Source organism: Taeniopygia guttata, chromosome 36 (assembly GCF_048771995.1).
Source record: "Taeniopygia guttata chromosome 36, bTaeGut7.mat, whole genome shotgun sequence".
NCBI classification, from domain to species: domain Eukaryota; kingdom Metazoa; phylum Chordata; class Aves; order Passeriformes; family Estrildidae; genus Taeniopygia; species Taeniopygia guttata.
This window is the reverse complement of record NC_133061.1, coordinates 1,469,496-1,494,501: the sequence shown is the minus strand read 5'-3', so window position 1 is coordinate 1,494,501 and position 25,006 is coordinate 1,469,496. Positions and strand designations below refer to the sequence as shown.

Genomic DNA, 25,006 nt, shown 5'->3' with positions numbered 1-25,006 from the left:
GTAGCAAAGTCCCCCAAAACTTTAAACCCATGAGATAAGATAATAAAGGCTTTTGACCGTCCACCACATTGGTGTCAGCGTGTGTCGTTAGCCCGAGTAGCCCGGGCGAGGCCGGGCTGCCTTGCTGTCTTATTGCAACCAGGTCGCCGTTGTCTCTCATGAAGACAACAGAGTCCCCGTGACACTGGGTCCTGGTGGAACCACAGAGACCATGGTGACACTACAGGACCTCGTGTAACCGAGGGGTTTCACCATTGTGACACTGCAAAACCAAAGAGAGCACTGGGAGAGTCCAGGGCCCAATGGAACCAAGGGGCCATTCTGACACTGCGGGGCCTCATGGAACCAAGGGGACAGTGTGACACTGCAGGACCTTGTGTAACCAAGGGGCCACTGTGACACTCTGGGGCCTCCAGGAATCTGGAAGGCCCTTGTGACACTGTGTGGCCTCGTGGAAACAAGGAGTCCATTGTGACACTGAGGGGACTTGTGGAACCACCGAGAGCATTGTGACAGTGTGGGACCTCATGTGACCATGGGGCCTTTGTGACACCCTGGGGCCCCATGGAACCAAGGGGCCACTGTGAAACTGCGGCACCAACGAGAACATTGTGACACTGTGAAGCCCCAAGGAACCAAGGAGTCAGTTGTCACAATTTTGGGGCCCCATGGAACCAAGGAGACCAGTGTGACAGAGCAGGGCCTGGTGCAACCAAAGGGAATTTGTGACACTGAGGGTCCCTTGGAACCAAGGACATCTTTGCATATGACACCAAGCTGGATGTGGGTGTTGATCTGCTGGAGGGTAGAAGGGCTCTGCAGAGGGACCTGGACTGGCTGGATCCAGGGACCAAACCCAACAAGGTGAGGTTTAACAAGTCCAAGTGCCAGGTCCTGCACTTTGGCCTCAACAACCCCTGCAGTGCTACAGGCTGGGGACAGAGTGGCTGGACAGCAGCCAGGCAGGAAGGGACCTGCAGGGACTAATGGACAGCAGGCTGGACATGAGCCAGCAGTGTGCCCAGGTGGCCAAGAAGGCCAATGGCTCCTGGCCTGGATCAGGAATGGTGTGGCCAGCAGAACCAGTGCTGCTGTGCCAGCACTGATGTGCCCCCAGCTCTGCACACAGACATTGCTGCTGCAGCTCCAGAGAAGGCAACAAAAGGGCATCTCTGCAGAAAACTGCTGGGAGATCCTTTAGTTCCTTGAAAGCCACAGAGAGTGCAGCCCCTCATTGACACAGTCAGTGGCCACAGGGAAGGTGGAGACAAAATGACAAATGGCTCAAAAATTAGATTTATTGTGGACAATATGTAAAAAAGTAAAACAAAGGAAAAAAATTCCCCACAACTAATTCAACAAGAAGTATCATAGATGACTTTTGTTACAAGTGATTTTCAGAAATTGGCCAGCAGTTTAATGTCCTTGAAAGCATCCAGTCATCAGTGTCCACACTGCAGCCTTGAGCTCCTGGTTCCTCAGGCTGTAGATGAGGGGGTTCAGGGCTGGAGGCACCACCGAGTACAGAACTGACACTGACAGATCCAGGGATGGGGAGGACATGGAGAGGGGCTTCAGGTAGGCAAACATGAGACTGCTGACAAACAGAGAGACCACAGCCAGGTGAGGGAGGCAGGTGGAAAAGGCTTTGTGCCGTCCCTGCTCAGAGGGGATCCTCAGCACAGCCCTGAAGATCTGCACATAGGAGAAAACCATGAACACAAAACAACCAAATAACAAACAGGCACTAACAGCAATGAGCCCCAGTTGCCTGAGATAAGATATAGAGCAGGAGAGCTTGAGGATCTGGGGGATTTCACAGAAGAACTGGCCCAGGGCATTGCCATGGCACAGGGGCAAGGAAAATGTATTGGCCGTGTGCAGCAGTGAATAGAAAAAGCCACTGGCCCAGGCAGTTGCTGCCATGTGGGCACAAGCTCTGCTGCCCAGGAGGGTCCCGTAGTGCAGGGGTTTGCAGATGGACACGTAGCGGTCGTAGCACATGATGGTCAGGAGGAAATACTCTGATCCAAGAAAGAAGATAAGCAGAAAAACCTGAGCAGCACATCCTTTGTAGGAGATGTTCCTGGTGTCCCAGAGGGAATTGTGCATGGCTTTGGGGACAGTGGTGCAGATGGAGCCCAGGTCGCTGAGGGCCAGGTTGAGCAGGAAGAAGAACATGGGCGTGTGCAGGTGGTGGCCGCAGGCTACGGCACTGATGATGAGGCCGTTGCCCAGGAGGGCAGCCAGGGAGATGCCCAGGAAGAGGCAGAAGTGCAGGAGCTGCAGCTGCCGCGTGTCTGCCAGTGCCAGCAGGAGGAATTGGCTGATGGAGCTGCTGTTGGACATTTGCTGTGGCTGCACATGGGCACCTGCTCATGGAGAAAGGACAGTGAAGAGAGAGGAGATATGTGTAATGAAAATCAAAGACATTTCCCATAAACCCTCCTCTGTGACACACGTGGACATTGTCTTTAGTGTTTTGGATGTTTGGGGTCTTTATTATAAGCTCTCCCTTATCTCTGATGGTGTTCCTGGATATCAGAAATGCTCAGCATTTCTGCTGCCCTGTGGTAAAACAGAGTGAGTTGTCTGATGCAACATTATGAGCAGAGATTGGGGGAAGAAGGTCTGTTACCTCATTCTGTTTGGAGTTTCTCTGGGCTTTCACTTATCTCAAGTGGAGGATGTTCACACTCCCAAGTTCTCTGTTAAGCTCACCAGGTACTGCTGTGAGCAGATGGATCCACCACAGCCCAGCTCCACATTTGGAGCCAAGGACTCACCTTGCTCATTTCACCAACCCAGCAGCATTTTCAGTGTCAGAACACATCTGCATTTCCCCATGAATCCTATAACTCAGAGATGCTTTGGACAGGTTTGCACCCTGCATTGAAGCTCCCAGCTTGGACTGAAATCTCAGGGAGACTTCCAAGTGTCCTTCTGATGGCACTGGATGAAGGGAGATGCAGCTCCTTCCCTGGCTGCACTGCCAGCATTGCCCAGAGCCGGGCACTGGGGACAGCTGTGTCACCCTGAGCCAGCTGTGCCCCCTGCCAGAGCCCCCAGTGCCGGGCAGCTGCTCCCAGCCCTGTGCTCTGCAGAGGGAACTGGGCCCGGGGCTGCAGAGCTGCCCCACGGCTCTGCTGCAGCTCTGCCTGCACAGGAGGGGCTGCACGCCTTGGAGCCCCGGCCCTGAGGGCAGAGGCTTGGCTGGGGCACAGGAGGGAGGGGGCTTGTGCAGAGGGAGGGGCTGCACTGGAGGGGCTCTTCTGGCCATCTCTAAACTCTCCCTGCCACAGCATTTCTCGCTTTTGTTTTCTCTCCTTCCCTGATCTTCTCTCTGCTTCCAGGAGATTTTCCTCCTGCAGGAGTTTCCTTGTGCTTGATCTCTCCCTGCCAGCACTCCCAGACCCCAAATCTCTGTGCACTCTCCTTGGCCTGACAGAACCCTGCCTGTTTGCAGGGCACTGGCTGAGGGCAGGTTCTGTTTGCAGCTTGGAAAAAGGACAGCTCAGACTGAGCCTGATGGCTCCAGCAAAGGTGATGCTGCTGCTGTCCATGGCCAGAGTGGCTGAAAGCACATTAGGGATCTCCTGTGAACCTACTGAGCACTAAAACTAACAGTTTGGATATCTCATGCACTTGTCTAAATTCATAATCAACCTTTAATATTTATCCCCCTTCCCTGCCATTTCCAATAGCAGGAAACTAAAACAAAGTCTCAGGAAATTTCCACATTTTTATCAAAATCCTTGTCTTGGAAATATTCTATGACGGATAAGAACCGCTCACCATGTCAGAACTTCATAAGCATTTCACCTGCCCTGCACCAGAAATACTCAGAATTGTACTCACAGGGTCTGTGGGCATTGGGATGTTCCAGCTTTAGGAGATCACTCCAGGAGCTGCAGCTGCATTGTCCTGCAGCCAGAGGTTCCTGTGCCAAGGGCTGGCAGTGATTCTGCCCCAGGCACTTCTCAGCCCCTTCCCAGCCCTGACTGATTGAAGCTCTCTGTGCCTCTGTGCTGTGCCCGGGCTGGCTGCAGGCAGTGCCCCAGCCCTGCTGGGCTGGGAGAAGAGCTGCTCAGCAAGAGAAATGTGCTTTTGAAGCTCTGCTTGGTTGCCAGGATCACCCTCTGTGCCAGGAGCCCGGCCCAGCTCAGCAGCACAGACACAGCACAAGGACTTTAATGACCCTCTGGGGCTTTGTGCTCAGGCCTTGAACATCAGGCCCTGAGAGGGAGCTGCAGAAACCTCTCCAGAACTCCAAGTCAGAATCCAACTCCAAAGTTTCTTGGACTTTTAATGGGTCCCACTGAGGGACACGACTGAGAAAGTGTCCCCAGGCCCCAGGCAGAGCAGAGAACTGGAGGCACTGATGACAGGTGGGGACAAAGAGAAGCCAAGTCTTGGTGCCCTGGGGCACAGCAGGGTCTGTGCCACCAAGGGCTGGGAGGAGACACCTTGTCCTGAGGCCATGGGGCCTCCTGGCACAGCCCCAGCCAGGCTGGGCGCTGTCACCCCCTGGTCCTGCCCTCAGCATCCCCCCCCAGCCCACATCCCAGTGGCCTCAAGGATCTGCTGGAAGGAGTCCCTGGGGAGCCTTGGTCAGGAATGGCCCTGGGGGCTCCTTCATGCTCCCAGGGACTGCAGGTTCTTCAAAGACTTTGGCTTTTGCTTTTGCTTTGGAGTCTCTGAGAGCTTTCTGCAATCATGGCCTCCAATTATCTGCTGTAATTAGTCCCTGGAGAGGCTTTGTCAGGAACAACACTCAGTGGGGCTCATTAATGCTTCAAGGTACTTCAGTTCATTTAAGGTACTTGGTGTTTCCCTTTTGATCCAGAATCTGTGTGAGGTTTGTGCAATCATGGCCCCAATTATCTGCTTTAACGAGTCCCTTGAGAGATTTGCACTGACACCCAGTGGGGCTCATTAATGCTTTCAGATACTCAACTTTTTCCAGGTACTTTGGGTTTTCCTTTCCACACTGAGAGGGTTTTGTGCCATTTTCAGTCTCTGAGAGGTTTTTGTGTGATCCTGTCCTCCAATCCTCCCCTCCACGATGAGGAGCCTGTGTTGGGGATGGACCTCAGTGGGACCCATTATTGCATTGAGACCTTTTGGTTGTTTGCTCTTGATTTTAACTCCTGGAAAGTTTTGTGCAATCTCCTCTCAGGCCCTGAGGTTCCAGGGCTCAGTTCCAAATGCACCACGGGGCTCAATAAGATCAAGCAAGTCCTGACAAACCATGGCTCTGCCTTGATTTCCCTCTTGTCTGGGGCAGTTCTTCAGGAAGTTTCTGTCATGGTTTTTGTTCGCTAATTTGAGCTTTCTCGGCCAGTGCATTAATTAGTGTGGTGGGTTCAGTGTTGGCTAATTACCAGTGCACTCACTATAAAATACTTACTAATTTCCTGCTGCGAGATAGGATTAGGAGAAAGGCAAAGTGGGATCAAATCTTTAAAAGGGTATAAAGAAAAGTTTGTTAACAGTAATTAAAAAAAAGAGTAATAAGGATCAGAAGAAAACTTTCAGAACACTTCCCCTCTCCATTCAACCTTTTCTTACTTATTTTTTATGCAAAGGGACAAACCAAAACAATTTCAGTCACTTTACCACCTCTAGAAAAATCCTTCTTTAGTTCACTCAGGGAGAGGAGTCTCTGTTTCTTGCTATGGAGACTTCTCCACAAGAAAACAGTTCTCTTGTAGCTCTCAATTTCCACGAATAGCAGCCACTCGGAAAAAGTGAAATCGTGAAGTCTCTCCCATTTTTTCACAGTTTTTCCCACAGCTGTGTTTATGGGCCATGCCAACTTATGGGGTATTAGTTTCAGGATGAGCTGTTTAAGAGCAAAGGTTCTCTTCATCTATTTCTGAAATCATCTTCATCTCTGGGAACAGAGGTCTTCTTCTCTCCCTGAGGGCACAGGGTCTCATCACTCTGCTCTCTTTGTCTATTCAAATTTCTCCTGGGATCACAGCTACTTCAATATTTGCTTACTTTGGCGTGGAGGCTTTGCTGAAACAAGTCATGTCCCCATACTTTTCAATGCCTTATAGGGAAAAAGTGAGTCTGATGTATCAATTACATCCTTCTCCATATTTTTATCGGAGTATTTAATCCCCAACATCAAGGCATCTCCTCATCCCTCCCACCTGGGACTCAACTTCCTCTTCACTGACCTCAGTGGGTTCGTGTTGCTGCTCTGTGTGCCTGCCCTCTGTCCTTTTCTCTCACTGGAGGGAGGATGGCAGCACTGGCAGAGTCAATATCTGCTGGGGGCTGCAGATGGTTACGTGACCCCAGCGGGACTCGGTGGCCAATTCTAATTTTGGCCATGGTTCCTGGACATGAGGACCAGTTCTTTTCCATAGGAATGGAGGAATATAGCCCCAGTGTTTCAAGGGGAGACAAGAGGTGACCACCAGAGGACAAGGCCAGCCAAAGTTGCCCGATTTTTTTCAGGGAAATACCCTTGAATATAGGAAATTTTTTAGGGAGAGTGTCAGTTTTGGCAATGGGCATCTGACGGCTCTTTTCCATACAAAGCAGAGCACTGAGCCCCAGTGCTCCAGGAGCTGATGAGAGGCAGCCCATGACATCCCAAGATCAGCCAGACCTGTCAGGTGGACCCTGGGAGGCCAAGCCAGCCAGACCTGTTCCGTGTTCCCTCACTTCCATGGGGCCCATCAGTGTCCCAATGGTCCCTTGCTTCTGAAGTGAGGCCCTGAGGTGTCACAATGCCCCCTTGGTGACACCAGGCCCTGAAGGGTCGGAATGGTCTCCATGGTTCCATCAGGCCCCACAGAGTCATAATGGTCTCTGGATCCATGAAGCCCCGCGGTGTCACCATGGCCCCTTGGTTCCATGGGCTCCAGTGGTGCCACAATGATCCCCTTGGTTCCATGAGGTGCCCACAGTGTCACAGTGATCTCCATGGGAAGGAAAGAACCGAGCCCCAGTGTGGCAGGGGCAGCCACCAGAGGCCAAGGCCAGCCAGGCTTGATGGTGCTGGCAGATTTTGCCTGGGAGCAACCGTTGGATATAGGGAATTTTAGAGGTGGAATCCCAATTTCAGACATGGACACCTGGAGTTGAATGATGGTTTTTTTTTTCCAAAGGAAGGAAAGCACAGAACACCGGTGTTTGAGGGGCAGATGAAAGGCTGCCATCAGAGGTCTACGCCAGCCAGACCTCTTTGCCCTGGTAGCTTTTGTCTGAAAGCAACCCTTGGATATAGGGAATTTGGGAGGTGGAACCCCAATTTTGGCCATTTCTGTGTAGATAAGAAGGAGAGTTCTTTTCCATAGGAAGGAAAGCACAGAGACCATGTGTTTCAAAGGCAGAAGAAGAAAGAGGTGGCTCCTGGGAGGCTCAGCCAACCAGACCTGTTCTTCCTGGCATGTTTTGTAATGGAGGAATTTTTGGATACATGGAATTTGGGAGGAGGAATCTCAATTTTGACCACGGTCACCTTGAGAAGGACAACTATTTACATTGGAAGGAAATCACCAAGCCCCAGTGTTTCAAATGCAGATGAGATGCATCTCTCAAGAGGCCAAGGGCAGCCAGACCTGTCTGTCCTGGCAGCTTTCACTTGGGAGCATTCCTTGGATGTATGGAGTTTTAGAGGAGGAATCCCAATTTTGGCCATGGAACCCTGGAGGAGAAGGACAGTTCTCTCCCATGGGAAGGAAAGCCCAGAGCTCCAGGGCTTCAGGGACATATGAGAAGCAGCCCTTGACATGCCAAGGTCAGCTGGACCTGTCAGGTGGTCCCCAGGAGGCCCAGCCAACCAGACCTGTTCCATGTTCCCTTGGTTCCGTGGGACCCCACAGTGTCACAATGGTCTCCTTGGTTCCATCAGGCCTTGGAGTGTCACAATGTTCCCCTTGCTTCTGCAGTGTCACAATGGCCCTGTGCTTCCATGAGCCCTTGCAGTGTCACAATGGCTTCGTGGTTCCACAAAGCCCTGATGTGTCACAATGGCCCCTGGGCTCCGTGTGCCCTCGCTGTGTCACAGCGGCTCCTCTGTGACACTGCGGCTGCACAAGGTCACCATGGACCCTTGGTTCCTTGGGGTCTCTGAGTTCACAATGGTCTCCTTGATTCCATGAGGCAGCACGGTGTCACAATGGCCCCTTGGTTCCATGAGGTTCCCCAGTGTCACCGTGGTGTCCTTGGACCTGCATTGTCACAACTGACCTGTGGTAATCACATATCCTCTGAGCAGAGAGAGAGATCTCCCAGGATTTTCCTGGGAAGCTGTGAAAAGCTGTGAGAAAGCTCAGAGAAAAGAATGAGAAACAATTCTTATCTTCACCTGCTGCACCTGTTGTTGTGCACATGTGGAATGTGTTATGGAGATTTGTTTACCAAAGGGTGATTTCTAAATTGGCCAATGGTGATGGTGTTTGGATTTCAATTAACCAGTCTGGTCTGTCTGTATCGGACTGTCTGCAAGAGCGATGAGTGTTTCTTAGCAGTATAGTATAGGATAATGTAATAAAGGGATTGATCAGCCTTCTGGAATCATGGAGTCAGTGCTAATTATTACAGGCTGGGGACGCCCTGCTACGATAGTTATCTAAGTCAATCTTCCCTTCCCACCTCTGGATGCTGAACAGAATAGGCTTAACAGGCATAGCAGGAACACCAACCACTGTAGACCCAAAGAGCTGGCTGAGGAGTTGGGAGAAAACTTCCCCTGGTGTCATTTCCTCGTGGTAGGTACAATTATTAAAGTAATTCCAAACACATACAGTTAGTGTGTGGTAGCCTCAAATCTGTGTGCCCACCGTCCAGTGGAAATTAAAAATCCATAAATTCCTCACCATATTAACCCATCAAACAAATTGATTATCAGCCAGATTTGCCATAGTTATAGGATGGGAAAAATGTAGCCACAACCATGTGCCACCCAAACCAGGGTAAGCTAGACCACATGGTGACACCGAACAAGGTTTCTATATCCAGTGCAACAAAAAAAAAATTATGTTACTCAAGAATTGTTATTCTTATTTCACCCTGTTTCTCTCAATGCCCTCAGGCTGCACATCGGGTGCCAAAACTGGTCTTGGTTTACAAGACAGATGTCTGTTAGGGAAGGCAGCAAAAAGCCTCCTGTGGAATGGAGAATGTAAACCCCCTCCCTCCAAATTATTAGAATCATGAAATCAAGGGGCTCTCAGGCAGGCAAAGATATGGGAATAGGAATGTCAGCTCTTTCCTAGTGTGTATAACAAAGCAAACAAGCAGCAGCAGCTGCGGCACGAACAGCAAACAGAGCAGAGCCCAGTCCCGGCCTTTGGGCCGTGGCGCTTTCCCTGCGGTGCAGTTCCGGGCACAGCCAGCAGGGGCGCTGTGGCTCCCGGGGCAGGGCAGGTGCGCTGACCCCCACGCGGCTGCAGGGGGCGCTCCGGCCGGGCTCGGCAGCGCGGGGCCATGGCGGCTTTGTCCGAAGGGGGAAGGGCTGGAGAGAGGCTTTGCTTCACAAACCCCGGGGCAGCCGGCTCCGGTGCCCCAGCAGGACTCTCAGAAAGCAGTCAGCTCGGTGCCCCAGCAGGACTGGCAAAAAGCAGTCAGCTGGGCTGGCAGGATGTCTCGGCAGGCAGGGGGTGAGGGGCTCCAAGCAGGGCAGGGAGAGCCCAGCTCAGGATCCTGGACACCCGAGCAGACAGGGATAGGTCTCTCTTTTAGTGGGGCAGGTGTAAATAAGGTCCCAGTTTAGTGGCTGTTCTCACGAGCAGAGGCTCATCCCAGGACAGAAGAAGCAGCTCTGGCCAGGGCTCCGGCAGCAGCAGTGGAAACTCCCATCTCCAAGAGCAGCAGCTCCTCCCAAAATAAGGGATCAGCCGATAAACATCAGCCAATGATAAGGAAAAAACAGAAAGGAAAAACCCAACCCCCAACACTGGTTTACAATTCCTAATGCTATGGGAGAATTGTATAAAGTTTTAATTCCACCTTTGTAATTGTTTACATACGAGATCTTGAAATGTCAGGGGTAGGGATTGGAACCTGCTGCTCCAAGGCTCCTCTCACAAAAAGAGGCTTAGAAAGGCTGGTGGTCCTTGGAGGTATTTGGGGATCTATAGGGGCTATTGGGGGTCCTTTCTGTGCCTCCTGACCTGACAGGAGCTTCTCTAATAAACTTAGGCTAAAGCTCCCAGTCTGCCCATGACAGGAGCCCCTGTGAGTGCCTGTGACATCCCGGCTCTTTGGCAGCCTGAGGACACTTAGAAAGTCCCCATGAAACCCGTCTGAGGGCCTGTCAAAATATCTGAACCTTAATATGCAAACTGTCGGCTCTTAACTGAAAGGTTGGTGGTCCAAGCCCACCCAGGGATGCCATTTATGTCAGAATCTGTGGTATTTAAATGATCTCAAAATTGCAGAAATTTGCTGTCTTTGAGCCCCGCTGCCAAAGAAGAAGCCATAATTCATCTGTGCTGGTTTTCAAGGTTGTTTATTCTTGCTTATCTATAACATGTTCTGTCTGACCTGAAGTAGGCCTTTCTTGCGGGACAGCGTGCAGGGCTCTGCCCCTCAGTGGGAAGTTACAAACATTATATACCAGAAACTACCTGTGCTATATTTACAATAATGTGCCAATACCTACCACCTGTGTTGAACAGTGTGTCCCCAGTCTAAACCAACAGAAAAATGCCAACACTGCAGTGAAACATGGAAGGCATGAAGAAGATGAAAAAGGACAGGACACACACGATTTCCTCCATCTTGCCTCCTTTGAACCCCTTACCTAGAATCCTAAAATTCTACTTTTGCACCCGTGTCACACTAATTATTACTCATATCAAACACTCAGAGTGTGTAATTCATCCTGTAAGATTGAAAACTCCTCCCCATGGACAGAGATCACAGACAGTGTCTCTCGGGGCTCTGTACAGGGGGTTCCTGACCCCTGCCAGGGTCCCAGACCTGCCAGGGCAGCCAGAGGGATGCCCTGGATTACCACAGCAAACCTCATCAGGACCCATTGCTATGGTCAGTTTCCATGGCAACCATCACCAGCCCCTGTTGCTATGGTCAGTTTCCATGGCAACCAGCACCAGCCCCCTGTTGCTATGGTCAGTTTCCATGGCAACCTTCCCCAGCCCCTGTTGCTATGGTCAGTTTCCATGGCAACCTTCCCCAGCCCCTGTTGCTATGGTCAGTCCCTGGGCAGCTCCATGGAGACCCCATGCCAGGGGTGGTTGCCATGGACACCTGCTCAGGCCTGCAGCCAGAGCCCGTTTCCATGGCAACCATTGGCACTCCCATCCCCAGACTCATGGGATCCCAGAACCACAGAAGTGGCTGAGCTGTGAGGGACCCATCAGGATCCTCGAGTCCAACTGCTGGCCCTGCACAGGACACCCCAACAGTGCCAGCCTGGGCCTGGCAGCGCTGTCCAAACGCTGCTGGAGCTCAGAGAGCCCTGGAGCTGTGGCCCTTCCCTGGGGAGCCTGGGCAGTGCCCCAGCAGCCTCTGGGCAAAAACCTTTCCCTGAGATCCAACCTCAGCCTGCCACGACTCAGCTGCAGCTGCTCCCTCCACTCCTGTCCCTGGGCACCAGAGTGAAGAGGTTCCCTCAGCCCCAGCCAGGGACCCGCTCCCAGGGCTGCTGCCATGGCCACCAGGGCTGGCACCAGCTGGGATGCTCGGTTTCCACAGGCCGGGATTCAGGAATGGAATTCCCCAATTTCCTGCTCCTGCTAAAACCGTGCTGGCTCTCGTTGCCCTCCCACCTTCCACTGAAGGAAAAAAGGGAAAGATCCCAGGCTGGGATAAGAACAATTTACTGGGAACAGCAACGAGATGAGGAACAAGCAGGACTAGAAAAATATTGACAACAGAAGGGATAAGAAAAACTATTTACAGGGGAAATTACATCACCATCAATTGTATCTTCCTGGCCACGCATCTCCTCCTGCCTGGAAAGGACAACCTTCTCAGGGAGAGAGAGAGAGAGAGTCCCTTTCCTGCCCCTGGCAATGACCTGAGGTGGGAGTGAATGTAGTGACATGGCCATGGCCAGACCCTCATGTTCTTCAGTCCCACATAAGGTCATTGGCAGGGGCAGGAGAAGGTACAGGTACCTTCCCAGCATGGATCACAGGTAACAGGGATCACCAGGGCTCTTCCCAATGTGGGTTCTTCAATGGGGGGTTAAGCTGGAGTGGTGCACGAAGGTCCTCCTGCAGTTGGGGCACTCACAGGGCTTCCATCACCGGTGGCTCCGTTGGTGTCTGGTCAAGTGAGAGCTCTGGGTGAAGCTCTTCCCACACTGGGGACACTCATAGGGCCTCTCCCCAGTGTGGATGCGCCGGTGGCTGACAAAGGTGGAGTTTTGCTTGAAGCCCTTCCCGCAGTCACGGCAGCGGAAAGGCCTCTCATCCGTGTGAATCCGCTGATGTACAAAGAGATTGGAGCTGGTCTGAAACCTCTTCTGACACTCAGGACACTCGTAGGGCCTCTCCCCAGTGTGGATGCATTGGTGGATGATTAGGTCGGAGCTGCAGCTGAAGCCCTTCCCACACTCCCCACACTCGTAGGGCCATTCCCCAGTGTGGACCATCTGATGTCGTTTCAGATTGGTGCTCTGCCTGAAGCTCTTCCCACACTCCCCACACTTGTAGGGCCATTCCCCAGTGTGGATCATCTGATGTCGTTTCAGATTGGTGCTCTGCCTGAAGCTCTTCCCACACTCCAAGCACTTGTGGGGCTTCTCCCCATCGTGAAGCTTCTCAGGGAGCACCAGCTCCGAGCTCTGGCTGAAGCTCTGCCCACCTTCCTGACCCAGAGTGGGCCTTTCATCCTCAGAGCACCCTGGGCTGGGTTTCCAGCCCCTCCTCCTGTGGGATCTCCGGGGCTTTTCCTCCCTGTTGGATTCTTGCGCTGTGGAGTTGCTCAAATCAGCCTCTTCCATGAGGTTGTGCTGCACAGATTTGTCCTCCCTGGTCTCCATCATCAGCTCCTGCTCTGGGGTAGGAAGGACAAGGAGAGGATGGGATTTGCCTCCGTGCCACAAGGAAGGGTAAGGAGATCCCCCCAGTGCGTCCCTGTCAGCAGAGCGTCGGCAGCGGGGCTGTCCTGCAGCCGGGGCCGTGCTGGGCCGGGAGATGGAGCAGGAGAGAGGGGGAAAGGGGCACTGACTTCCTCCTCACCTGCCTGGGTGTCCCAGGGCTCCTTCCTCTTCCTCACAGCCTTCTCCTCCATCTGGCAAAGGGCTGGGGATGGGAAATTCTGTTTTGGGAGGAAAACAAGGGATGAGCACATTCAGTATTGTCCTGGGTGGAAGGCAAACCAGGGAGAGAGTCTAAACCAGAATCACAATTGACTAAGAAAATTAAGATCAAGGCAATGATACAGAAACACTGGCTTAATCTCACAGAGTCAGGATATAACCTGACACCCCGTTGGTCAGGGTGGTGGTAGCAGTCTGATGAAATGGTGGCTGCAGTCCGGCTGGAGTGATGAAGGTGATTCTGTCAAAGCGGTGATCCTGTAGAAGGGTCTGGTCTTCCTCTGAAGGTCCAGTGGTGGTTATGGAGCTCTTGTCCTCTGGGAATGCAGTAGGCAAGGTGGTCGTGGTGTTGCAAGGGTGAGATTATATCCAGGTAGGAATGCTTGGTTCCTCCCCCTGGGTGGAGCATCCCACAATGGGATGATGTAATTTTATCAGCCCTGCAGTGACACTCAATGGCCCATTAACAGAAGATGGCCCCTGGAGGGCGTTATCAGGGCTGAGCCATGGAAGAGATAAAGAACACTGCCCCACCTGTTGATAACAGTTTATGGAGATGGTGACTGAAAACACTTTTGGTTACATCTGACGTTGTAACCTGAAACAGTGAGGCAATCCCTGCTCGGGGTGGGGGGTGAACACCACCCCCCTTACCCAAACTGGCTCAGGTGTAAAAGCCCCACCCTGGGAAGGACACGCACACAGGGGACAATGTCACACTTGCCTCACCCCAGGGGAGGTCTCTGTCCCTCTCACTCCCTTGCTCTCCCCCCTTTTCTCTTTCTTTCCATCTCTCTCTCTCTACCTCACATTTACTGTTCAATAAAATCCACTTTGGATTTGGTCTCCTTAGCACCTTCATTGAGGCAGAGGCATCTCTCTAACAATTTTATTAACCAGATTGCGGCATTATTTTGGCACAGTGAGTTCAGGGCACTGCTGTCTGACCCCAAGTGCCTTTGACAACAGCATGGGTCCCTCCTCTGAGGAGGTTCTGCCTCTTTCTGGAGGAACTCTTGGAAACTTGGATGCAGCTTCCTCTGAGTGACTTTTGGGAGAACTTATGAGGAAAATAGGTGTTGTGGGTGGCCAGGGTAAAGAAAGTATTTTCTTGTCCTTCCTTGAAAAAATTTTTTAAATAACTGGAGAAAAAGGAACAAATGATACTAGCAAGACTGACAAGGATCATTCACCCCAATGTGAGGAATTCAAGACCAGTAAATTCCTACAAGAAGCCCACTTCAAGTAGATAAATTCCCAAGTAACTCCCGAATTCACAGCTCTGGGGACTTTGCCAAATATGAGAATCATTATTTTCTTTGTCCCTGTCACCTTTGTGACAGCTACACAGAGCTTTCCCTTCCCTTTATTAATCTGTATTGGGCCAAATTTCCACTTTCCTTTTATCGGAACCTTCCAGCAGCTGAGCTGAAGCTCTGCAGGAACTGATGAAACTTGGATTTGCCACAGAATTGCTTCTATTTTCAGTTTATTCATGTTTGGGATTTGATGTGTTTCCATCACAAGTGACTTGTGGGAAGAGCAAATCATCCTCAAGGCATTTTATGGAGGGTTAAGTTTGATTTCTGCCAAGTTTGTTTTGTCCAGTGCTCAGGGGATGCTCAAGGGCTCTCTGGTTTTGGTTTGGCTCTAATTTTCTTCTGATTTGTCTTTATCACTTAAAAACACCTGAAAAATCACTAAGAAGAGTATTGACCAGACATGTCAAAAGTCCCTCCATCTAAGAGTTATTTGAGGTGGAATTTACGGTTTGGAAACATATTCTGGGGGATTTGTGGGTTCTTCGGGGATATATATGGTAGTATTCTCCATATCTTTGCACTCCAAAAGCCAAGGTGGATTGCTCTGTCACCTCAAAATTACTCAATCCCACCTCAAAATGGCTGGTTCCCACCTCAGTCCCATGCCAAAATTACTCAATTCCACAGCCTCCAGGGTTAGATGGGGTTGGAAGGAGATTGGGAGAAGTAAGATCCAAATTTGAGGTTGTGGGATCAGGATTGTATGGGGCTGGGTGGGTATGATTTATTTTGATAATAAATAAAACTATCAGAATTATTGATTTCTGTCCCATTCATTTTCTGTCAGTTCTGGTTTGCTTTTCAGAGTGCCGCCTTCTCAACTTATTTTTTTTCTGTCTTCCTGTCCCAGACTGAAAAGCAAGATGTGTTCTATTTCCCATCTGTATGGCAGTTGTCCTGTGTTAAGTGGGCAGTTTTTCCTTATCTCTTCCACAATCAATCCTCCCTCAGGGGAGACATCTGCTGATAATGGGCTATTGAATGTCACTGCATGACTGATAAGAACTGTAACATGCCACTGTGGGATGTTCTGCCTAGAGGAAGGAGCCAAGCATTCCTACCTGCATCTAATCTTGAGAGTCTGGCCCACCAACAAAGCTTTTTCTGGGCTGGATTTCTCAGAGGAACAGCTGCCTCTTCCTCTTCAGAAGAAAACACCCTTTTCTACAGGATCACTTCTCCAACAGAACCACACCTGACACTGCAGGAGGACTGCAGCCACCATTCCAATTGGACTGCGGCCAACACCCTGTCCAACAGAGTGTCAGGTTGTATTCTGGCTCTCTCAGTGTTGTTTTGGTTCATATTTTCATTTTCTTCCCTAATAAAGAGCTGTTATTCCTGCTCCCATATTTTTACCTGAGAGCCCCCTTTATTTCAAATTTATAACAATTCAGAAAGAAAGAATCTACATTTTTCCATTTCAGGGGAGGCCCCTGCCTTCCTTAGCAGACACCTGTCATTCCAAACCAAAACACCTCCTTTCTCTCCTGCCTTCCTTTGCCTGCTCTGTTTCTCTCTCAGTGTCTCCATTGACCCAGAGCAGTTCCCACCAAAGACCCTGCCCTGATTTAATTCCCAATCCATGAGCTATGACAACCATGGGTGAAGTTATGAAGGCTGGCAGTGAAATGTCACTGTAGGATCCTGCTGCACTTGGCTTTTGACTCTTCCATAAGAGCTTTGCCTTCAAGGGCAGGAACATCTTTTCCTGGCTGGGAACTGGAATTCCAGCCCCTGGGAGTGTGTGCCATGGATCCCAGAGGGGCATTCCCGAGGCTCCCAGGGTGCTGCTCCTGCTGTGCCTCCCAAGGAGCTGTGCAGGGCAGGGGACAAGGTGCAGCAGCTGTGTTGGTGCTGCAGTGCCACAACAGCCACTGGTTCCAGGAGTTTCTGCACTGCCAACAGTCGTTCCTGGGATCCATGATGCCCTGCTGTGTCCCCGTGGATATTTGGTGTCATGAAGTTCTTCAATGTCACAATGGCCACCTCGCTCCATGAGCTTCCGCAGTGTCCAAATGGCCTCCTTGGATGGGCAGTGTCACCATGGACCATTGGCTCCATGCAGCCCCGCTGGGTCACCATGGACTCCTTAGTTCCATGAGGTTCTGGGGGTGTCTCCATGGTCTCCTTGGATCCACAGTGTCACAATGGACCACTGGATCCACGTGGCCCTGCTGTGTCACCATGGCCCCTTGGTTACGTGGGACCCCAGGGTCACGATTGACTCTTTGTTTTGTCATCCTATGGGAGAGAACTGTTCTTCTCCTCCAGGGCCTATGGCCAAAACTGGGATTCCTTCCCCAAATTTTCTTATATGCAAAGATTGTTCCCTGATGAAACTTGCCAACAGAAACAGGTCTGGCTGCCTTGGCCACCCAGGGGCCACCTCTCATCTGCCTTTCAGACACTGGGTCCATGTGCTTTTCTTGCTTAAAAAGCATCCATCTCAACCAGGCACCCATGGCCAAAATTTGGGATCTGCCTCCCAAATTCCCTATATACAAGAATAGCTCCCAGAAAAATGATGCCAGGACAGAGACGTCTGGCTGGCTTAAGCCTCTGGTGGCCGCCATTTATCTGCCCCTCAAACACTGGTGTTCCGTCCTTTCCTTCCTTTGGAAAAGAACCGTCCTGCTCCTCCGGATGTCCGTGTCAGAAATTGGGATTCCAACTCTAAAACTCAGTACATTGAAGGATTGCTCCCAGGCAAAATCTGCCAGTACCATCAAGCCTGGCTGGCCTTGGCCTCTGGTGGCTGCCCCTGCCACACTGGGGCTCGGTTCTTTCCTTCCCATGGAGATCACTGTGACACTGTGGGGCCCTCATGGAGCCAAGGGGATCATTGTGGCACCACTGGAGCCCATGGAACCAAGGGGCCATGGTGACACCGCGGGGCTTCATGGACCCAGAGACCATTATGACTCTGTGGGGTCTGATGGAACCATGGAGACCATTCTGACCCTTCAGGGCCTCGTGTCACCAAGGAGGCATTGTGACGCCTCAGGGCCTCCTGAAGCGAGGGACCATTGGGACACTGTGGGGCCCCATGGAAGCGAGGGAACACGGAACAGGTCTGGCTGGCTTGGCCTCCCAGGGGCCACCTGACAGGTCTGGCTGATCTTGGGATGCCAAGGGCTGCTTCTCATCAGCTCCTGGAGCAATGGGGCTCCGTGCTCTCCTTTGTATGGAAAAGAACCATCTGTCTTTTCAGATGCCCCTTGCCAAAACTGACACTCTGCCTAAAAAATTTCCTATATTCAAGGGTATCTCTAAGAACAGAATCTGGCAGCTCTGGCTGGCCTTGTCCTCTGGTGGTGACCTCTCATTTACCCCTAAAACAGTGGGGCTCTGTTCCTTCATTCCTATGGAAAAGAACTGGTCTTCATGTCCAGGAACCATGGCCAAAATTAGAATTGGCCACTGAGCCCTGTCGGAATCTGTGGGTATTGGTGATTTTGAGATTGTAGAAAGTTTCTGTTTTTCTGCCCCGTTGCCAAAGAAGAAGCTATAGTTTGTCTGTGCTGGTTTTAAGGTTGTTTATTTTTGCTTATCTATAACATGTTTTGCTGCCCTGCCGCAGGTCTGTCCTGCAGGGCAGCGTGCGGGGCTCTGCCCCTCAGTGGGATGGTATAAACATTATATACTAGAAATTACGTGTACTATATTTACAATAATGTGCCAATATCTATCATCTACGTTGAATAGTGTGTCTTTAGCCTAAACTAATAGAAAAATGCCAACATTACTAAGAACATGGAGGTAAGGAAGAAGAAGGAGGAAGAATAGGATTAGGTCCACTTTTTTCCATCTTAGAACTCTTGACCCCCCTGTACAAAGTAAAACCCCCCTGTACAGGTGTTAAAACCCCCCTGTACAATACTAAAAAATTTTACCCTTTAATTTGTGACTACTTTTACTATACCATTTAACTCTTTGTGACTGCTTGTTTCACTTTTAAAGTTGGTAATTCATTCCATGGTTCAAACTCAAAATTACAGCTGTTTTCAGCTGCTTGCTAGGGTCTAAAATGCTTCTGACTAAGGCTTGGAACTTCTAAAAATGTCTGAGGGACATTTTGAATTCTAACAGAGCCCGACCGGGCTCACGGAACCATCTGCAGGCCCCGGGCAGATGTTGACTCTGCCAGTGCTGCCATCCTCCCTCCAGTGAGAGAAAATGACACAGGGCAGGCACACAGAAGACACCGAGGTCAGTGAAGAGGAAGTTGAGTCCCAGATGGAAGGGATGAGGAGATGCCTTGATCTTGGGGCTGAAATCCTCTGCTAAAGCTATGGAGAAGGATTTCATTGATACATCAGACTCTCTTTTTCCCTATTAGGCATTGAAAAGTATGAGGAGATGACTTGTTTCAGCAAAGGCCTCCATGCTAAAGTAAGCAAATGTTGAAGTAGCTTAGATCCCATGAGAAGTTTGAACAGAGAAAGAGAGCAGAGTGATGAGACCCTGTGCCCTCAGGGAGAGAAGAAGACCTCTGTTCCCAGAGATGATTTCAGAAGCAGTTGAAGAGAACCTTTGCTCTTAAACAGCTCATCCTGAAACTAATACCCCATAAGCTGACATGGCCCATAAACACAGCTGTGGGAAAAGCTGTGAAAAAATGGCAGGGATTTCACTATTTCACTTTTTCCGAGTGGCTGCTATTCATGGAACTTGAGAGCCACAAGAGAACTGTTTCCTTATGGAGAACTCTCCATAGCAAGAAAAAGAGACTCCTCTCCCTAAGTGAAGTGAAGAAGGACTATTCTAGAGGTGGTAGACTGGCTGAAAATTTTAGGTTTTGTCTCCTTACGTTGTCAATAAGGAAGAAAAAGTTGTGGCGAGAAGAAGAGTGTTCTGAAAGTTTTGTGCTGATTCTTATTACTCTTTCTTTTAGTTACTGCTAATAAACTTTTCTTTATGCTCTTTAAATTTTTGATCCCACTTTCCCTTTCTTCTTATCCTACCTCACAGCAGGAAATGAGTAACTATATTATTTTGTGTGCACTGGTAATTAGCCAACACTGAATCCACCACATTAATTGATGCATTGGCCAAGAAATCTCAAAATGGTGAACCAAAACCACTACTGAAACTTCCTGTTGAACTGCCCCAGACCAGAGGGAAATCAAGGCAGAGCCATGGTTTGTTAGGACTTGCTTGATCCTAATGAGCCCTGAGGTGCATTTGGAGCTGAGCCCTGGAACCTCAGGGCCTGAGAGGAGATTGCACAAACCTTTCCAGGAGTCAAAGTCAAGAGAAAACACCAAAAGTGTCTCGAGGTGTTAATGGGACCCACCGAGGTCCATCCCCAACACAGGCTCCTCATAGACTCCTTGAAGGAGAGAACTGGAGGCCAGGATGGCACAAAAACCTCTCAGATACACTCAGTGGGGAAAGGAGAATCCAAAGTACCTTAAAAACTTTGAGTATCTCAAAGCATTAATGAGCCGCACTGAGTGTTGTTCCTGACAAAGCCTCTCCAGGGACTAATTAAAGCAGAATATTGGAGGCCAGGATTGCAGAAAGCTCTCAGAAACTGAAAGGCAAAAGCAAAAGCCAAAGTCCTTTGAAAAACCTGCAGTCCCTGGGAGCATGAAGGAGCCCCCAGGGCCATTCCTGACCAAGGCTCCCCAGGGACTCCTTCCAGCAGATCCTTGAGGCCACTGGGATGTGGGCTAGGGGGGGATGCTGAGGGCAGGACCAGGGGGTGACAGTGCCCAGCCTGGCTGGGGCTGTGCCAGGAGGCCCCAGGGCCTCAGGACAAGGTGTCTCCTCCCAGCCCTTGGTGGCACAGACCCTGCTGTGCCCCAGGGCACCAAGACTTGGCTTCTCTTTGTCCCCACCTGTCATCAGTGCCTCCAGTTCTCTGCTCTGCCTGGGGCCTGGGGACACTTTCTCAGTCGTGTCCCTCAGTGGGACCCATTAAAAGTCCAAGAAACTTTGGAGCTGGATTCTGACTTGGAGTTCTGGAGAGGTTTCTGCAGCTCCCTCTCAGGGCCTGATGTTCAGGGCCTGAGCACAAAGCCCCAGAGGGTCATTAAAGTCCTTGTGCTGTGTCTGTGCTGCTGAGCTGGGCCGGGCTCCTGGCACAGAGGGTGATCCTGGTAACCAAGCAGAGCTTCAAAAGCACATTTCTCTTGCTGAGCAGCTCTTCTCCCAGCCCAGCAGGGCTGGGGCACTGCCTGCAGCCAGCCCGGGCACAGCACAGAGGCACAGAGAGCTTCAATCAGTCAGGGCTGGGAAGGGGCTGAGAAGTGCCTGGGGCAGAATCACTGCCAGCCCTTGGCACAGGAACCTCTGGCTGCAGGACAATGCAGCTGCAGCTCCTGGAGAGATCTCCTAAAGCTGGAATATCCCAATGCCCACAGACCCTGTGAGTACAACTCTGAGTATTTCTGGTGCTGGGCAGGTGAAATGCTCATAAAGCTCTGAGATGCTGAGAGGTTCTGATCAGTCATAGAATTTTTCCAAGACAACGATTTTGATAAAAAGGAGGATATTTCCTAAGACTTTTTATTCAGTTTCCTATTATTGGAGAGTGACAGGGAAGGGGATAAATATTAATGGTGGTTTATGAATTTTGACAAGTGCATGAGATATCCAAACTGTTATTTTAGTGATCAATACGTTCACAGGAGATCCCTCATGTGCTTTCAGCCACTCTGCCCATGGACAGCAGCAGCATCACCTTTGCTGGAGCCATCAGGCTCAGTCTGAACTGTCCTTGCTCCAAGCTGCAAACAGAACCTGCCCCCAGCCAGTGCCCAGCAAACAGACAGGGTTCTGTCAGGCCAAGGAGAGTGCACAGAGATTTGGGGTCTGGGAGTGCTGGCAGGGAGGGATCAGGCACAGGGAAACACTTGCAGGAGGAAAATCTCCAGGAAGCAGAGAGAAGATCAGGGAAGGAGAGAAAACAAAAGCCAGAAATGCTGAGGCAGGGAGAGTTTAGAGATGTCCAGAGGAGCCCCTCCAGTGCAGCCCCTCCCTCTGCACAAGCCCCCTCCCTCCTGTCCCCCAGCCAAGCCTCTGCCCTCAGGGCCGGGGCTCCAAGGCGTGCAGCCCCTCCTGTGCAGGCAGAGCTGCAGCAGAGCCGTGGGGCAGCTCTGCAGCCCCGGGCCCAGTTCCCTCTGCAGAGCACAGGGCTGGGAGCAGCTGCCCGGCACTGGGGGCTCTGGCAGGGGGCACAGCTGGCTCAGGGTGACACAGCTGTCCCCAGTGCCCGGCTCTGGGTAATGCTGGCAGTTCAGCCAGGGAAGGAGCTGTGTGTCTCTTCATCCAGTGCCATCAGAAGGACACTTGGAAGTCTCCCTGAGATTTCAGTCTAAGCTGGGAGCTTCAATCCAGGGAGCAAACCTGTCCTAGAGCATCTCTGAGTTATAAGATTGATGGGGAAAGGAAGAGGTGTTGTGACACTGAAAATGCTGCTGGGTTTGTGAAATGAGCAATGTGAGTCCTTGGCTACAAATGGGCTGGAGTGGATCCATCTGCTCCCAGCAGTGCCTGGTAACATTTTAGGGGAAGCGTGGGAATGTGATCACCCTCCACCTGAGAAAGATTAAAGCCCAGAGAAACTCTGAACAGGTCAGAATGACAAACCATCTCCCCTCACTCTCCTCTCATCACTTTGCCTAACAGAAATTACTCTGTTCTCCCTGGGGGAAGCAGAAATACAAAGATTTTGATATACAAGACTACTAGGAAAAATATTGCGGACCTTATAACAAAAACCACATAAATCTTAAACACAAAATTGTGTCTGAGTGTGCTCCAGAGGAGGGTGTATGGGAAGTGGCTTTGATTTTGGTTATAGGTATCTCCTCTAACTCGTCACTGTCCTTTCTCCATGACCAGGTGCCCATGTGCAGCCACAGCAAATGTCCAACAGCAGCTCCATCAGCCACTTCCTCCTGCTGGCACTGGCAGACACGCGGCAGCTGCAGCTCCTGCACTTCTGCCTCTTCCTGGGCATCTCCCTGGCTGCCCTCCTGGGCAACGGCCTCATCATCAGCGCCGTAGCCTGCGGCCACCACCTGCACACGCCCATGTTCTTCTTCCTGCTCAACCTGGCCCTCAGCGACCTGGGCTCCATCTGCACCACTGTCCCCAAAGCCATGCACAGTTTGCTCTGGGACACCAGGACCATCTCCTACACAGGATGTGCTGCACAGCTCTTTTTCTTTGTCATCTTCATCTCAGCAGAGGTTTCCATCCTGACCATCATGTGCTATGACCGCTACGTGTCCATCTGCAAACCCCTGCACTACGGGACCCTCCTGGGCAGCAGAGCTTGTGCCCACATGGCAGCAGCTGCCTGGGCCAGTGCCTTTCTCAATGCTCTGCTGCACACAGCCAATACATTTTCCCTGCCCCTGTGCCATGGCAATGCCCTGGGACAGTTCTTCTGTGAAATCGCCCAGATCCTCAAGCTCTCCTGTGCCAAATCCTACCTCAGAGAACTTGGGCTCATTGCTGTTACTGTGTCTGTGGGATTTGGATGTTCTGTGTTCATTGTTTTCTCCTATGTGCAGATCTTCAGAGTTGTGCTGAGGATCCCCTCTGAGCAGGGACGGCACAAAGCCTTTTCCACCTGCCTCCCTCACCTGGCCGTGGTCTCTGTCTTCCTCAGCACTGGCACAGTTGCCTATCTGAATCCCCCCTCGATGTTCTCCCCATCCCTGGATCTGGCCCTGTCAGTTCTGTACTCGGTGGTGCCTCCAGCCCTGAACCCCCTCATCTACAGCCTGAGGAACCAGGAGCTCAAGGCTGCAGTGTGGAGACTGATGACTGGATGCTTTCAGGGACATTAAACTGCTGGACAATTTCTGCAAATCACTTCTAACAAAAGTCATCTTTGATAGTTCTTGTTGGTTTGATTTTTGAGGTTCTTTTTCTTTTTTTTTTACATTTTAATGTTGTCAACAAATAAATGTCAGGAGTCCTTGTTTGCTTTGCACAGCAGGTGGGAGCACCCCCATGCTGGTGCTGTAGGGACATGAACCTGGTGGAGCACAAATGCCATCAGCCCCTGGGGCCAGGAAGGGCTGGGGGACGCCAGAGAAACCACTCAGCTTTGTCCTGGCCTCTGCAGTCAGCCAGAAAGTTTGTTCCCATCAGCTGTGAGTTTCCTGTCCCACTGCAGACGCTGCTGCTCAGAGCCAGGGCTGCCTGGCAGCCACCCCCAAACTGCCCTGAGCATTTCCTTGGCTTCATCTTTGCTTTCTTTACTCTTCCTGTTACAGATTTCTTTCCCTTGCCCACCCCTGCTCCCTCCCCTGCACACAGCCCATCCCTGTTTGCCCTTTCCTCTCTGGCCCCACTCCCCATTGCAGTTCCTGACTTGGCACCATGGGAACGTCCCTTGGGGAGCAGGATCATCCCACAAGTGCTGCAGGAATTGCCTACAGGCTCCTGCAGTGCCTGGTGCTGCTCCCTTGCCAGAGGCACCCCAGGCCAGGGGGCACATCTGGGCTGCTGTGTCTGGCTGTGGGGCTCCCTGTTCTGGGCAGTGAGGAGGAGCTGCAGAGGCTCTGCAGGACTGACAGGATGGGCTTTGGGGCTGTGAGGAGAAGTTGAGGGACCTGGGCTGCTGGAGCTTCTGAAGAGGAGGCCCAGGGCTCCTCCTGCAACTGCTCCAAGGGTGGATTCAGAGAATCACAGAATCAGCAAGGTTGGAGAAGACCTTGGAGATCATCAAGTCCAACCTGTGCCCTGACACCACCTTGTGTCCCCTGAGCCTCCTCTTCTCCAGGATCAACAACCCCAGCTCCCTCAGCCACTCCTCACAGGAATTGTGCTCCAGACCCCTCACCAGCTTTGTTGCCCTTCTCTGGACATGTTCCAGCCCCTCCATGCCCTTCCTAAACTGGGGGGCCCAGAACTGGACACAGCACTCGAGGTGCTGCCCAACCAGTGCCCAGCACAGGGGAAGAATCACTGCCCCAGTCCTGCTGGCCACACCATTCCTGATCCAGGCCAGGAGCCATTGGCCTTCTTGGCCACCTGGGCACACGGCTGGCTCATGTCCAGCCTGCTGTCCATCAGTCCCTGCAGGTCCCTTTCTGCCTGGCTGCTGTCCAGCCCCTCTGTCCCCAGCCTGTAGCGCTGCAGGGGTTGTTGTGGCCAAAGTGCAGGACCCGGCACTTGGACTTGTTAAACCTCACCTTGTTGGGTTTGGGCCCTGGATCCAGCCTGTCCTGGGCCCTGTGCAGAGCCCTCCTACCCTCCAGCAGATCAACATTCCCAGCCAGCTTGGTGTCATCTGCAAAGATGTCCTTGGTTCCAAGGGGCCCCTCAGTGCCACAATGCCCCTTTGGTTACACCAGGCCCTCCCAGACAACTTGGTGTCACCACGGTTCCACGTGGCCCCAGAGTGTCCCAATGGTCTCCATGATTCCATGAGGCCTCCCAGTGTCACAATGTCCCTTTG

The 25,006-nt window shown here is 51.5% G+C and overlaps 3 protein-coding genes across 3 annotated transcripts in view; 1 reads left to right on the top strand and 2 right to left on the bottom strand.

Annotated features, from left to right (window-relative positions):
• The window catches only part of LOC101233579 (uncharacterized), a 376,722-nt gene that overhangs the window by 216,207 nt on the left and 135,509 nt on the right, over nt 1-25,006 (bottom strand). Inside the window, exon 6 of the mRNA XM_072921324.1 lies at nt 12,247-12,704. Coding sequence (XP_072777425.1) covers nt 12,247-12,704 — 458 coding nt within the window. The remainder of the gene's footprint in view (nt 1-12,246; nt 12,705-25,006) is intronic.
• LOC140681429 (olfactory receptor 14A16-like) lies at nt 1,417-2,349 on the bottom strand. The gene has a single exon (XM_072921258.1). The coding sequence runs from the start codon at nt 2,347-2,349 to the stop codon at nt 1,417-1,419; it is 933 nt and encodes a 310-aa protein (XP_072777359.1).
• LOC140681428 (olfactory receptor 14I1-like) lies at nt 22,455-23,387 on the top strand. Its single transcript, XM_072921257.1, has 2 exons — nt 22,455-22,838; nt 23,097-23,387. The coding sequence occupies exons 1-2, from the start codon at nt 22,455-22,457 to the stop codon at nt 23,385-23,387; spliced, it is 675 nt and encodes a 224-aa protein (XP_072777358.1).